The 13533-nt window shown below is 37.4% G+C and overlaps 1 protein-coding gene across 2 annotated transcripts in view; it reads right to left on the reverse strand.

Moving 5' to 3' along the window:
* The window catches only part of LOC139442339 (E3 ubiquitin-protein ligase TRIM9-like), a 193390-nt gene that overhangs the window by 37194 nt on the left and 142663 nt on the right, over positions 1–13533 (reverse strand). For both annotated transcript variants that reach the window (XM_071223137.1, XM_071223138.1), the window contains exon 5: positions 7655–7794. In XM_071223137.1, the coding sequence (XP_071079238.1) occupies positions 7655–7794 (140 nt within the window). The remainder of the gene's footprint in view (positions 1–7654; positions 7795–13533) is intronic.

Here is a 13533-nt window from a genome sequence, read left to right on the forward strand (position 1 = left end):
ATGAACAATGGAAAAAATCCCCACAAAGTTCTTTGTTTTCCGGATTTGCCCAAAAAATTACTTCTTTGAACAATATTCCTCAACTGGAAGAAATTCTACATTGAGACTCAGACCTAATATTCTCTGAACTTGTTAAGTCGCTTGTCTTTGTCCACGACCCGAGACAATATGCAAATTAAAGTGGACTGACAAGACCACGCACTCAGACTACAGTTTTGTCCCATCAATGCCACTTCGGCACCTGATTGAGAGTTATTCGCTCATTCAAAATTTTAATTATTCACATGATTATTGGATAAAGCCTGATGACAAGTTTAATGTAGAATTTTTAAATCATAATTTGCCTGTGTCAGCTGTCATAACTCATCCTTTTGATTAAGAAGAAATATTGAGATTACAATCTGATCTGATGCACACACAAAAATAGATAAAAGAATTTTATCTGAATGTTATGATAACGCCAACAACTGACATCCCGAAATGTCAAACTGATAAAACTGAAACTAGGATAATAATTTGAAATTAAAATGAACTGCTTGTACAATGTTTTCATATAACTACCTCCATGTGTTTTCATTCAACCAAATGTACGTATATGGAGTTGAATCACCCATGCAAACAACATTCCTTAATTTGGAGTTGGACCTAATGTTAAATCAAACGTAACAGTGCACATAAAATGGATAGAGTAGGATCCCATGTCTTCCACTATATTGTCTTTTCCTTGTTATAAACAAAAAGGGGTGCTACCCATTTCATCATAAAATTAAAAGGTCACAGGGCCCTTAATAAATTCCTTTTAATGAGTCGTTTTTGGTATCAATTAGATTCTTTGTCCCTCATGGCTGAGCAAGGCCTGTCAATTATAAAACCCTTGGTGCTCTGAAACTTAATTCTAATTTATGCACTATGTGATAGCCTGTCACTTATACAATGAATGATGCAAAACGTTGTCCCAAAGAGTTCTTTAGTAACACCAGAGATAAAGAGTTATAGATTACTGAAACATAACAGACAGTACATGGTAGTGGACCTCACCTTCACTGAGGTACTCTATGTATATCATGAAACAAAAGATGACAGCCACATAAAGTTATCCATCTACTTACATCTGGTCATATAAATACTGAGACGGAGGAAGCAGAGACAAAACCTCAGGCGGTGTACAATGGAGTGAGTGAGTGGATATATTTTGTAATACAATCTGCACTATTCAAGCCATGGCATCCTATCAAAAATGATGCATAAGCTTGAAGACTTTGAGAGTAAACTTGTACACGCAGGATATGTTTTCAAATAATTCATATTTAAACCAACTTTTCAAGCAAACCTGGATCAATAAATGATTATGTGAAATTCTTTTATAAGTTCTATAAGACATTCTATGTGTAATTTTTTTGAATGATATTAAATAATACTTGGCAAATGTGGTTAACATAGCAGTAACACAACACTCCTTCCATCATCTTCCTTATCAAACAGTGACAAATTCTAGCTTAACTTTTTCAAGAGCAAAAAAACATCAGATCATTCAGTCTAAAATGTCCAAATTTATGACAACTTCTCAGAGATAGCATCAGCATAATGGGGAAAGGTAAGGAAATCTGTGCCTGGAGATGGACCACCAGTGATTTCTTATCACATGTGTGATAGTACTGACTTTAGCAGTCACAAAAGTCTGCCTTGTGCCACTGTAAGGAGGCTCCGGTCAACTCCATCACAGCACTCAACCTAAACGCACCCATACTTCTTATCCTCAGCGGCCTGACATTTATTCCTCTGTCTATTGCTGAAGGTGCACAGAAAGATATGATGCAATATATTTTGAAGAAAAAAAATGTTACAAGGTTCGGAAAAGCTATTTCTTGGTATGGATCATTTCATTTAATCTTTATTTTTTAAGAGTATGAAATTTTATTGTAAGCTTGTATATTTTATGTTGTTTCAGTATAGTAGGTGCCCATTAATGAAATTCAAATAACATACATAAAATATAGAGTTTTATCTTATTTCTTGGTAATATTCTTCATATATTCTTCATAATAAATCAACATCATTCCGAATGTTGAAACATACTTTTTTCTGTGTCTTCATCAATGTCTCTTTACCCTTGAGGGAGCTAAAGATGACTTTATCAGCGAATAAAAACTCAAATCAATCAATTTCCAAATCAAGCATTCAAGATTTGCCAACTTTTTATGCAACTGAATTGGAATAAATGTTCTTTGGACCCATTTATTAAGGATAATTTTTTTATATGCATTAAAGAAGTTCAAAATTTTTGAATCAAGTGAAAATGTAGTGAAATAGAAATTGCAGGGAGTTTTGTCTTATGCAGTTTGGTACCCTTGAGATTAGATTACAAGGAATATCAGTAATGGAAACTCAGTTTCAACCCAGTGACCAAGCAGTCAAAATGAAGAAAGTTGCTTTGAAAGTGGACCCTTGTTGATACAATGTATTTGGGATAATGCACTGGTTTTGATATCTTAGCCTTATTGAATGCATTTCTGAGTGAACAACTGCTTTGGTCAATATAACATTGAGGAAAATGTTGAACTGAAAATCTCGTTCAGTGTGGTGGCCATTTTGGTACACTGTTTGTAACAAGAATGACAGAATCAGGGACTACAGTAATGTCGCTTTGTCAGCCAGGGGTGATGAATGGTTCCTTGCTGCATGGACTGTGACTGCAGACAACATCTTCTCCACGTGTCATCGTCAGTCACATCTTAAACAGGCTGCTGTACGAACTCCTTCTTTAGATGGTCTCTAGCAAACAGGGCACACCACAAAGAACATTATCTACAAAATTCAGTTATATTATTTATGCTCAATTCATTAGAACTTATGCTTCACTATGAAGGGATTACGTGTTTAGTTTCTCCTGTAGAATTCTTTACTGTACTTGATGAATTGTGTTTTTGTCTAGTTGTTTTAACTGTTATGAAAATGAATACCCCTGTAGATTTAATTGTTTGTCTGAAAATTCTAAAACATTTGTGACATGAAAAAAATTAACCCACTCTAAATTTCATTCAAATTAAGTCAAAGGATGTAATTCATTTAGAATAAATGAAACTAACACCTTTGTCTTTTCTCAAGTTTTGTGCCAGAAAAACATGGCAAGCAACATTCAGGGGCTAAAACTCAGTGATCAGCATCATTTGCCAAGACAGCATTCATGCGCTTAAAAGGACAACTTTTTCAAGATTTAATTTACTTTTTTTAACTGAGAAATGCTTGAAGGAGTTTACAAGCTCTTATGCCAGCTCCAACCACTCATCATAACATTTGATGGCATACAACCCCGCACTGTTGCATTATGGGATGCACCTGATACTAAAACAGCTTCCATTTAAAAACAGCTTTAACAATTATCATACAAGTTTTGAGTCATGACATTAATTCGCATCCTGCACAAAGATCCATCATTTCAGAAAACAACTTTTTTTAATGTCAGAGATCAGAGAATGGGCAGATTTATCAGTTTCATGGATTTCTCTAAGGGACGTTTGTCATTTTTTATCACAACAACAGATATGATCGGGATGTAAACGCAGGAGATAGCTGTAATCCATGAGGTGCACTTTCCCCACCACCATGTTGAAAGAGGCACAAACGCCGGTTATTGGTATCGAAGGATTACACAACACTGATTGATAGGGGTGTCCCAGCAGCCTCCAGTATCTGTGTCTGCCGTGGTAATCCCCCGACACCGACGGGGTCGTACACAGCACATGTCTCGCTAAAGACAAGTCACATGATCACTTCAAGCAATTGTTCTTTTTCTCATCCCGATTGTTGTTTCACATTTATCATTCTTTCTTCATTACCTCTTTTTGATTAATTTGTTGGAATTTGCATTAATAATCTCACAAATTAACAATGGGAGCTGGTAATTATTTTACATGGTACTTTCTATATATTGACTTCAGTGTGGTGGTGGGAAATATTTGTCTTTGTTTTTGCTGGGATATGATGCAGAAATATTTACATGAATATACAGAGTGAGTGATATTGCGGCTGATTCAGGTACATGGCAATATTCTAGAAATACCACAGCAACCTCCTGAATTCAGACCAGGTGCAGGCAACCTCATTCTAACTCACCTTATGACATAGTAGAGTGGTATCCAAACATAGTTACATAGCATAAATCAGAGTATTCTGATATTTACCAAGGCATGACAATCTCATGGCACAGCCAAGTGACAATCTCATGGCACAGCCACGTGACAATCTCATGGCACAGCCAAGTGACAATCTCATGGCACAGCCAAGTGACAATCTCATGGCACAGCCAAGTGACAGTCTCAAGGCACAGCCAAGTGACAATCTCATGGCACAGCCAAGTGACAATCTCATGGCACATCCAAGTGACAATCTCATGGCACAGCCAGGTGACAATCTCATGGCAAAGCTCTGTGACAATCTCATGACCCAGCTAAATGTCCTGATTACTCGTTTCTCTATATTTGTTCCTGCAGCCATCAGCTATTCAAGATAATCAACGTACTGCACAAACAAACACCTGCACAGAGGCAGTCACTTCCTCAGCCATAGCCAGCGACCAGGGATCTAACTTCTTAAAAAAATGTGTTAATTTGAAGAAATACAATTAAGTCTGCAGGCAGGAACAGCCCCTATATAATGAAGGAGAATGATTACATTAGGTCATGTGGTGGGCTGTGTAGACAAAGTGGTTGGAGGACGATAATGAGAAGAGTCACCAATGATTAGAGTGGGAGGGGATTGTGATGGAGGATAGTGGGGGGAGGATTGTAATGGAGGATAGTGGGGGGAGGATTGTGATGGAGGATAGTGTGGGGGAGGATTGTGGATGAAGTGGATAGAGGGTTTATTGTAGGAAACGTCACCATCAGAATGGAAGGTGATTGGGTGATTGTCATGAAGGATTGTGATGGAGTATTGAGGGGGAGGATTGTGGATGAAGTGGATAGAGGGTTACTGTAGAAAACGTCACCATCAGGACAGGAGGTGATTGGGTGATTGTTGTGGAGGATTGTGATGGAGGATTGTGGATGAAGTGAAACAGAAGGTTTACTGTAGGAAAAGTAGCCATCAGAGAGGGGGGTGATTGGGTAATTGTGATAAGCGGAGCGTGGCTGGAAGGTTTACAGTTGGAAAAGCCACCATCAGAGTGGGAGGTGATTGGGTAATTGTGATAAGCGTGGCGTGGCTGGAAGGTTTACAGTAGGAAAAGCCACCATCAGAGTAGGTGTTAATTGTGAGTGGGTGAAGTTGTGTCCATCACATTGTCAGTAGTGTGAAAGGTTAATTGTACTTCAACATAAACATTGATTTCTGACTCTATGAAAACATGTATTTTGCCTTTTTATGATATTTAGTGTATAACAATTAGCACAAGGCAATCAAGGCACTGCATTTGCCAGAGCTGTGATGCCTGCACTCTACCACCCTGAATAGCTGAGTACAAGATCAACAGTTTCTATAGGCAAACACTTTTTTTCTGTGACACATTAATTGAGATGGCTCTACCACCATCAAAGATGAATCCTGGAAGTGTGAGTTGGTATAGTACCACTTGCTGTTTCTTCATCAATTATTTATAGTCCACCAATGACCCCAGAAGGGGGTCTGTTCATCTCACACTTGTAGGACATCCACTCATTGACATCAACATCGTGTTTTGCATATCCATAATTAGGGACATTTCTCCTCACCTTCCTGCCCTTAACTGGGATAAATATTTTAGTAGTGTTTTCACAGAAGTCGGTGATTCATTCATGCTGGTAATGTCATTACAGAACTACAGTTATTTGTACAGATCCATAGGTCTTCTGTATGCTCTTTCAATATTTCCATTCACACAGCATTGCTATGATTGTTTTTGCAATATGTTGAATATTTGAACCTCCATTCCTTGAATATCTTACGATTATTAAAAATACCAGATTAAACATCACAAAGTACTGTTCCTCCATTCATCTTTCAATAGACTTGTTACTAACTCCATAATCTCTTTACTGTGAGGGATGGTGGCTTAGACTAGTGGTGGAAGCAATTGCTCACCATGCTGAAGGCCCATGTTCAGTTCTCTACATGGGTACAGAGTGTGAAGCCCATTTCTGGTGCCCCTCATGTTAATGTTAACTGGAATATTGCTAAAAGTGGCATAAAAGCCGACTCACTTACTCCTTTACAGCGTGACACAAAGTATTACCAAAGGGACAGAACAATCTGGATCCTACCATGGCACTTGAGCATCACCACCACATCTTTACAATAATAAAGTTTTACTTTATCTACTTCTACAGCAGATGTAGGCACAATATAGGCCAGCTATCCACCATACCTCACACAACACAGGCCAGCTATCCACTCTACCTTATACAATATAGGCCAGCTATCCGTCCTACCTCACACAACACAGGCCCGCTATCCGCCCTACCTTACACGATATAGGCCAGCTATCCGCCCTACCTCACACAACATAGGCCAGCTACCCAGTCTACCTTATACAATATAGGCCAAATATCCACCATACCTCATACAACACAGGCCAGCTATACACTCTACCTTATACAATATAGGCCGGCTATCCGCCCTACCTCACACAACACAGGCCAGCTATCCACTCTACCTTATACAACATAGGCCAGCTACACACTCTACCTTATACAATATAGGCCCGCTATCCGCCCTACCTCACACAACACAGGAAGGTGTTTTCCTTTCTATAAAACTATGTCCTGCTACTGTTTGTTGTATAGGAGTCTCTGTGAAGACTACTGCTATCATGTCCTGCTACTGATCTAGAGTTCATCCAGTCATGCTCACGTTTTTATCAAAACTTCCAAACATCCCAAAATTGTATTAATGGTTCAGCTACTTATTGATTTCCAACCTTAAATTATATTATCTGGCACAAAACCTGAATTTTCACACATAATTACGTACACTTTTAGAAGATTAGATTTCCCATTTGTTTCCTCTTACAAGTAAGTTCCCTGAAGATCTACAAATAAAGATTTCTATATGCCAAAGCTATCGACACAAAACAAAATCTATTCATGATGAACATCACATGTTGACATGTCTAAAGAGAAAGCACAGAAGTGAGTGTGTGAGTGAGTGAGTGTTGTAAAATGAGGTGACTCTTAGACAAGAGATTTTTTTACATTTTTTTCAATTTACCCAGCAATAATTAGGTTCCTGGTAGGCTGAGGTTGTAATGTGAATGATACAATATAAGTACCAAACAGGCAACATGGGCTGCATAATCCCCATGGAGCTGAGAATGCAAAAATCCTTTGACAAAGCTAGTGCTATGTCTGAGTGAAATCTGGTGCAATGACCAGGGTAGATATATGTCTGTGTGGCATCTGGTGCTATATAAGTGTATTATTAATAATTATTGTGGGCATCGTTCCCTTATGTAGCATAATATTTAAGATTACAAACGTCTTGTTTGTTTCAGCCTTTGATCCCATTTAAGCAGACCACAATGACTGCGTGTATGATACTTCAGTTGAGTTCAACAGCATTAACTCAATTAACATAGCAACATGAGACTAGGAATCATCATAACAATACAAAAGCACCATATCCAAAAGAATCCTCATACTTTCACTTAACTGCTATAAAGATATGAAACTATGAAACTCACCCGAAAATCTCCACCATTTCCGTCATCTAATTCTAGAGTATAGGCCTCTACGACACTGCTTGGATACGGTTGCCAAGCGATGGTGACACTGTTGTTCTCTGCACTGCATTCTTCTGGGATGATGAAAGGCTGACCTGGTGCTGTGGGAGAGACAGCAGTAGAACATATCATCATCTGACATCATAGGATGAAAATGTTGGCCATTAATCCCAAATAATTCTTATTGCATCAATCTATTGTTCTAACCATGTATTATTTCCCATGAACAATTTCATCCAAATAGCTGGAACCCACTACCAACATAAGATATTCCATTGCAACTGCCATTCTCCAAGTGATTTGTTCCCCAAGTGCATCCAGTTTTGTACCACATGTGGAACTGGAACTGCACATACAACTGCCTGTTTCATTTGACACAGGTGTAGTTGGTTGTGTTTGTGCATTGGCTTCTTGTCAAGGATGAATTATTTATGTCCAAGAAAGACCTCAAAAGTGGGTATTCATGAAAATAGAGCACTCCAGCACTTTGTGCCCTTGTGTATTATTTTTCATGAATACACACTTTTTTGTTCTTTCTTCATGATTTAAATTGCAGCACTGGGAGCATGCAAACAAATTTTACTGTCAATGCCAAGTTTCTTAAATCAATCGCTAAATTTAGTTTCAAACAAGGAAAATCCGATCCATACTTAATAAACGACTTCCCACATTATTTATGTTTTCTTTGCTGCTTGTACAGTGGTCACAATGGGATGTGCATGTTTGGAGCCCAAAAGCATGACAAAGTCTCCAGGATTCACAAATGGAAAGACCCCTTGGTAATCCCTGGTTGTAGAACATCAAACGTGGCTATTTGAACATCATAACAATTTAATTCTAAAACAAATGGCAAACCATCTTGATTTTACAAAACTGCACAAGCCCCACTTCTTAAATACATATTCCATTTCTGTTATGGTTTTTATTATGCTATATAACTCGTTAATCATATTCATAGCCTACCCACATGTGTGCAATTATTATTCATAAGCTTTACAAACTAAGACCATGTGAACATCAACATGTTACATTAGCATCTACTGCAGAGAAAATCAAAACCAAACTTAACATAAATTTTCAATTATTTCAACAGATTTTTAAACACCTACATAATGGCTTAGTAAGCATGTGTTAACAGGAAGTAATTTGCCTGATTGACTGCAAGTGTTGTGCTAAACAGTTCTACACTTGACCTTCAAATACAGGCATGGAACCTATACTCTCAACATTGATACAGGCCACATGGCTCCTGCTTGGATTAAACCTGATCATGAAATATCAGATATACCCCCTGCACTTTGTGATCCCACAGAATTTACTTGTGAAAATTTAAGGCTGCAAGATCTGTTTTGAATCTGAGACCACCTGTGGGCATAATGTCTGCATCACTTTGTAACAGTTGCCCTATCATATGACTTTGTTGATGAGGTTAAAACGGTTTAACCAACTCCAGACAGGGAAACATACAAATCGCTTTTAAACTATCTGGAGAGTAACTAATCTTAGATTTGATGTCAAACCTGAAACAGTTTCAATATTTCATAGAAATAATTGCTTTTTCAGATATGACTTGTTTCACTTTCATTATCATTTGATCACTTGTTTGAGCCTGGTTTCAACACTTTGATCATTAATGGTTGATACATGGCTGGAGCTGTCATCCATCAGGAACAATGCTAAAACCAAGCTAAACAGCCTTGATAGTAAAAGTATTTGAATTTATGTTGATGTTGGTCAATATTTGACCATCTCTTCAGATCAGTTGAAGCTATTTCTGACAGATGAGAAAAAGTGGTTGTTACTGAAGAAGAATAGATTTAACTGTCAAGTGTTTCACAATTGTTTCGAAATTAAATGTCACAAGGTTTTAAAGAATTGTATCAAAACATGTTTTGATGACTGTACGTCTAGTCTTGTGACCTTCCAGAAAGGATCACCGTCTCCAAACCTGTCATGTTGACATTTCCAGTAAACTATTTGATCTATGTCATGCAGACATGACAAAACCTATGTCCTTCCTTCCTATGTCCTCATAGCAAGATCTCAACTTTGCATTGTCTCTAATTGGGGGGAGATAGGATCTCACGTTCGAATGTTCGATTGTGTTTGACTTGCTCAAGCTATGTTATCGATCTCCTATACAACTGGTACAGCTGCCCTGTGGCTATACCACTCTGATACACTGCTCTGCCTATAGCTGTACACTTCTACATCCAAGAGGCATGAAAGCCAATTCCATAACAGTTGCTGCATTCAATGACATACTACTCATAATTGGCAATTATTTGAATTTTATCCATATCTTTAACAAGATTATCTCAGTATAATAGCTATCCTGTTGTCCAGGGCAAAGGGATGTCCTTGTAGGTGGATGGGACTTCGTTACTGCCTGGTGTTCAGGCTGATGAAGAAGTGGGCCCTGAATGAGGATAACCTGTATTGTACATGTAATAATGTAACGGTGGAATCTTGGAACATCACTGTCAGCAGGGCATATTTTTTGTTGTAAAAATGTCTTCATTAGACCTGGCCAGAAGTATATAGTTTAGACACTGAGGGTTTCACTTCCTATCTCGAGGTGGTTCAGCAAAAGATGTTGTTACCAAGATGCTCAGAGCGCAAGGACATTTTAAAATAACATTCATATCTACAGGATCATTATTAGACACTAAGCCATCACATTTGTAAACTACAATGGCATCACTAACAGATGGGAGTTTTCAGAGTGAGTGAGTGAGTGAGTGAGTGAGTGAGTGAGTTGGGTTTAATGCTACTTTGAATAATATTTCAGTATTATCATATTGTGTTAGATAATAAGGGAGGAAAACCTAAAGCAATACTGATATTAGAAGTTTACCACTTCATAAAAGTACTGGGACATTGGAGTAGCCTAGTGGATAAAGGTCTGGGTTCGTTTCCCCACATGGGTACACTGGATGAAGCCCATTACTGGGTACCCTGCCGTGATACTGCTGGAAAATTGCTAAAAGCAGCATAAAACCACTCACTCACTCGCTAACTCATCTCACTAACACACTGAAGTTGAAGCTAGTTGATGACTAAATACTCTCATAAAATTTCACTACAAATATGCGCCTCATCAACCAGAAAATCAAAATTGGATAAAATTACTTGTCAATCAATCAGCTATATCTACATTAGCTATATAGAATTCTACCATTAAATAAATATGCTAACTTGATATGAACATTTCAGTGTGTTAGTTTTAGCATCGTTTCAGACATAGGTCCAATCCTAATACTAAATTCATCTATATTTACAAACCTAACAGATCGATCAACCCGCAGAGCAGAATATTCAATTGCATTAGTCAAATCCCCAGCTAGTCAAAGCTCAGAGTTGACAGAGTGTCACTGATTTTCCAAACAAATTTCTCCACATTCAATTTCTGTCATTTCTTCTTTTCCTTTTCTCAAACAATATTGACCTTGCTTAGATTTGGCCAGTAACTTAGGCACTCTTCCCCTGGTAGAATAAGTCAATAGTGTTTAAAAGCAATTTCTATGTTATTTCCTCAGCTGACAAGTCCAGATTGGTGGTGGTGTTGAGGCTGGGTGAAAGCTGTTTTAAATGCAACATTGCTCTATACCCTTCAGCCAACATTACCACAGCTTGTGGCAGTTAGGAATCATTTTTTCCTTACTTCAGAGCAGCTGAATGAGTTTGACATTTGTGGTGATTCTTAGGTGAGATACATTTAAAACTAGTATCAGTTTTACCATTCAAAGGAACAACTTTTCTTCTCATTACGAGAAATGGATCTGATTTTATACCTTAATTCCATCTTTTCAGTCATTTTGCACCGTATCATTTATGTTCATCTAGTTTGTGTTTCAGAGAGAGAGATTTTTATATTCTCGAGAGAATTCTTTGAGAACCGCTTGTCTTGCCTTTCATTTTGAACACTGAATATAAATGAGAAACTTACAGACATCGGCTCTCAGAAATGTTATCACATGAAACAAGTGCAAAATGACGAACACTTTAATACAGATTTCCTTAATAACATGACATCCAATTACCCATTTGAGTGGTGACAAGAGACATTTCAAGAGATGCACTTGAAACAAGTTTGTGCTTTAAAACATCATCATTTTGGTTTTCCAACCAAAACTAATTGGTAGATCAGGCTCGGTGACTTGGTTGATTGCATGTCATTGTACCCCGATGGCATAGAGCATTACATACAATATTGGTCACCGGATTGTCTGGTCAAGAATTGCGTATTTACAGCCCACTGTCATATCGCTGGAATATTGCTGATTGTGGCATTGAACAAGAAAAACAACAACACTTATTAATATGATTTTTCACTTGATGCCAATGAGGAGGCTGACCAAGGGTAAATATTGGGATTCGAAAGCATGTTTATTGGATCCTGGCAGCTAAGGTACATAACTCTGCACAACTTGGTGCAGCACCTTGATTACTGCACCATCCAAGCACCAATCTTCAAAAAGACTTATAAAATGCCAAAGGGATAGTATCAGTTTATGGATTGGGCCTTAATTCACAAAGCAATATACAATTGTCGAGCTTACATATGAAAGTCTTATGACTAAGACCTCATTGAGGAACAAGGCACAGAATATTCAATGCAATATCAGATCTTAGTTCAGAATAGAGATCTGAACTCTGTGAGGTTATAAGCAGAACTGAAGATGCTAATTAATTTCACTTGGAAGCAGGAGGAAATAAATATTTACGTTGAAGAAATTGCCTATCAAAACAAACTCGATTATCACAGAGTTAGGTTATTTCTTCTCAAACGTAGCATATCATGACTCACAATAATTTATGGAAATATTCATAGATATTATGATTCCAGATGACAATTTCAAAGTAACATTCATCCACTAATCTCCCAATGTTAAATGCCTGGTCTTTGATCTGTAGAATGGAATGGACATGCTGATCACAAGTTTGTGTCAACATTTACTGAAACATAAAACAAATTCACTTTAACTGGAAATACAAAGCTTCCTATCGGTATGCTTCACAAATTTCTATCAATCAATAAATTGGAAATTTCTTCAGGATGAGGTGTTTCTGAAGTGTTATCTGGGCCGCAAACAAACATTTCCTGCTGATTGCGTATTGTCATTATATCCACCATGTTCGTTCTAAAGCTCAGCCGGAAGCCAATCCAGTAAATTTTTTAATCCTCACATGAAAAAATACTTTCAGTTGGGTTGTGTACTTTCTGTGGGTTATACTGCAATCTAATTTCCTAACAGACAAAGAAAAAAACAAAGCTATATTTTATTACACTGGCGCATGTAAAGAAGCTGTTGGTCTTATGTGCTGTTCAACAGGGACTAGTCCTATCATTGTGTGTGCTTAAGCTGCAACACTCAATACAACATGCTTAATAGCTTGTGAGTTTGTGAGATTTCGTTTCATCTGATTTTTTAATATATTTTGCATTTTGAAAATGCACTTTGGGTGATCACTTAACAAAAAACATCATTTATTCATATTAAACATAGGAAAAAGCAAAATATCTGTCTAATTTTTTTTTAATAACACTTTACATTTTTATCTATTAATCAAATCTGTAGCAAATAGTGATAGGCAAAAATAAGCATGTAGATAGCAACTGACGGATTAATTGACGAAGAGATGAACCTAGATACAAACATTTTACTTAGATACTTATCTTTTCGAAAAAAGCAATTCTCCATCAAACAACTGTCCTACTTTTTTCTAAATGTTCCCTTATTTCTTTCCTTCAGCATATACATCTTACCCGTCTTGGTCATATTAACAAAATAATAGACTATCTGCCTAAGAAATTTAGATTTATCTGCAATACTGTT

This window comes from Haliotis cracherodii, unplaced genomic scaffold, assembly GCF_022045235.1.
Source record: "Haliotis cracherodii isolate W230 unplaced genomic scaffold, xgHalCrac1.p SCAF_5, whole genome shotgun sequence".
NCBI lineage: Eukaryota > Metazoa > Mollusca > Gastropoda > Lepetellida > Haliotidae > Haliotis > Haliotis cracherodii.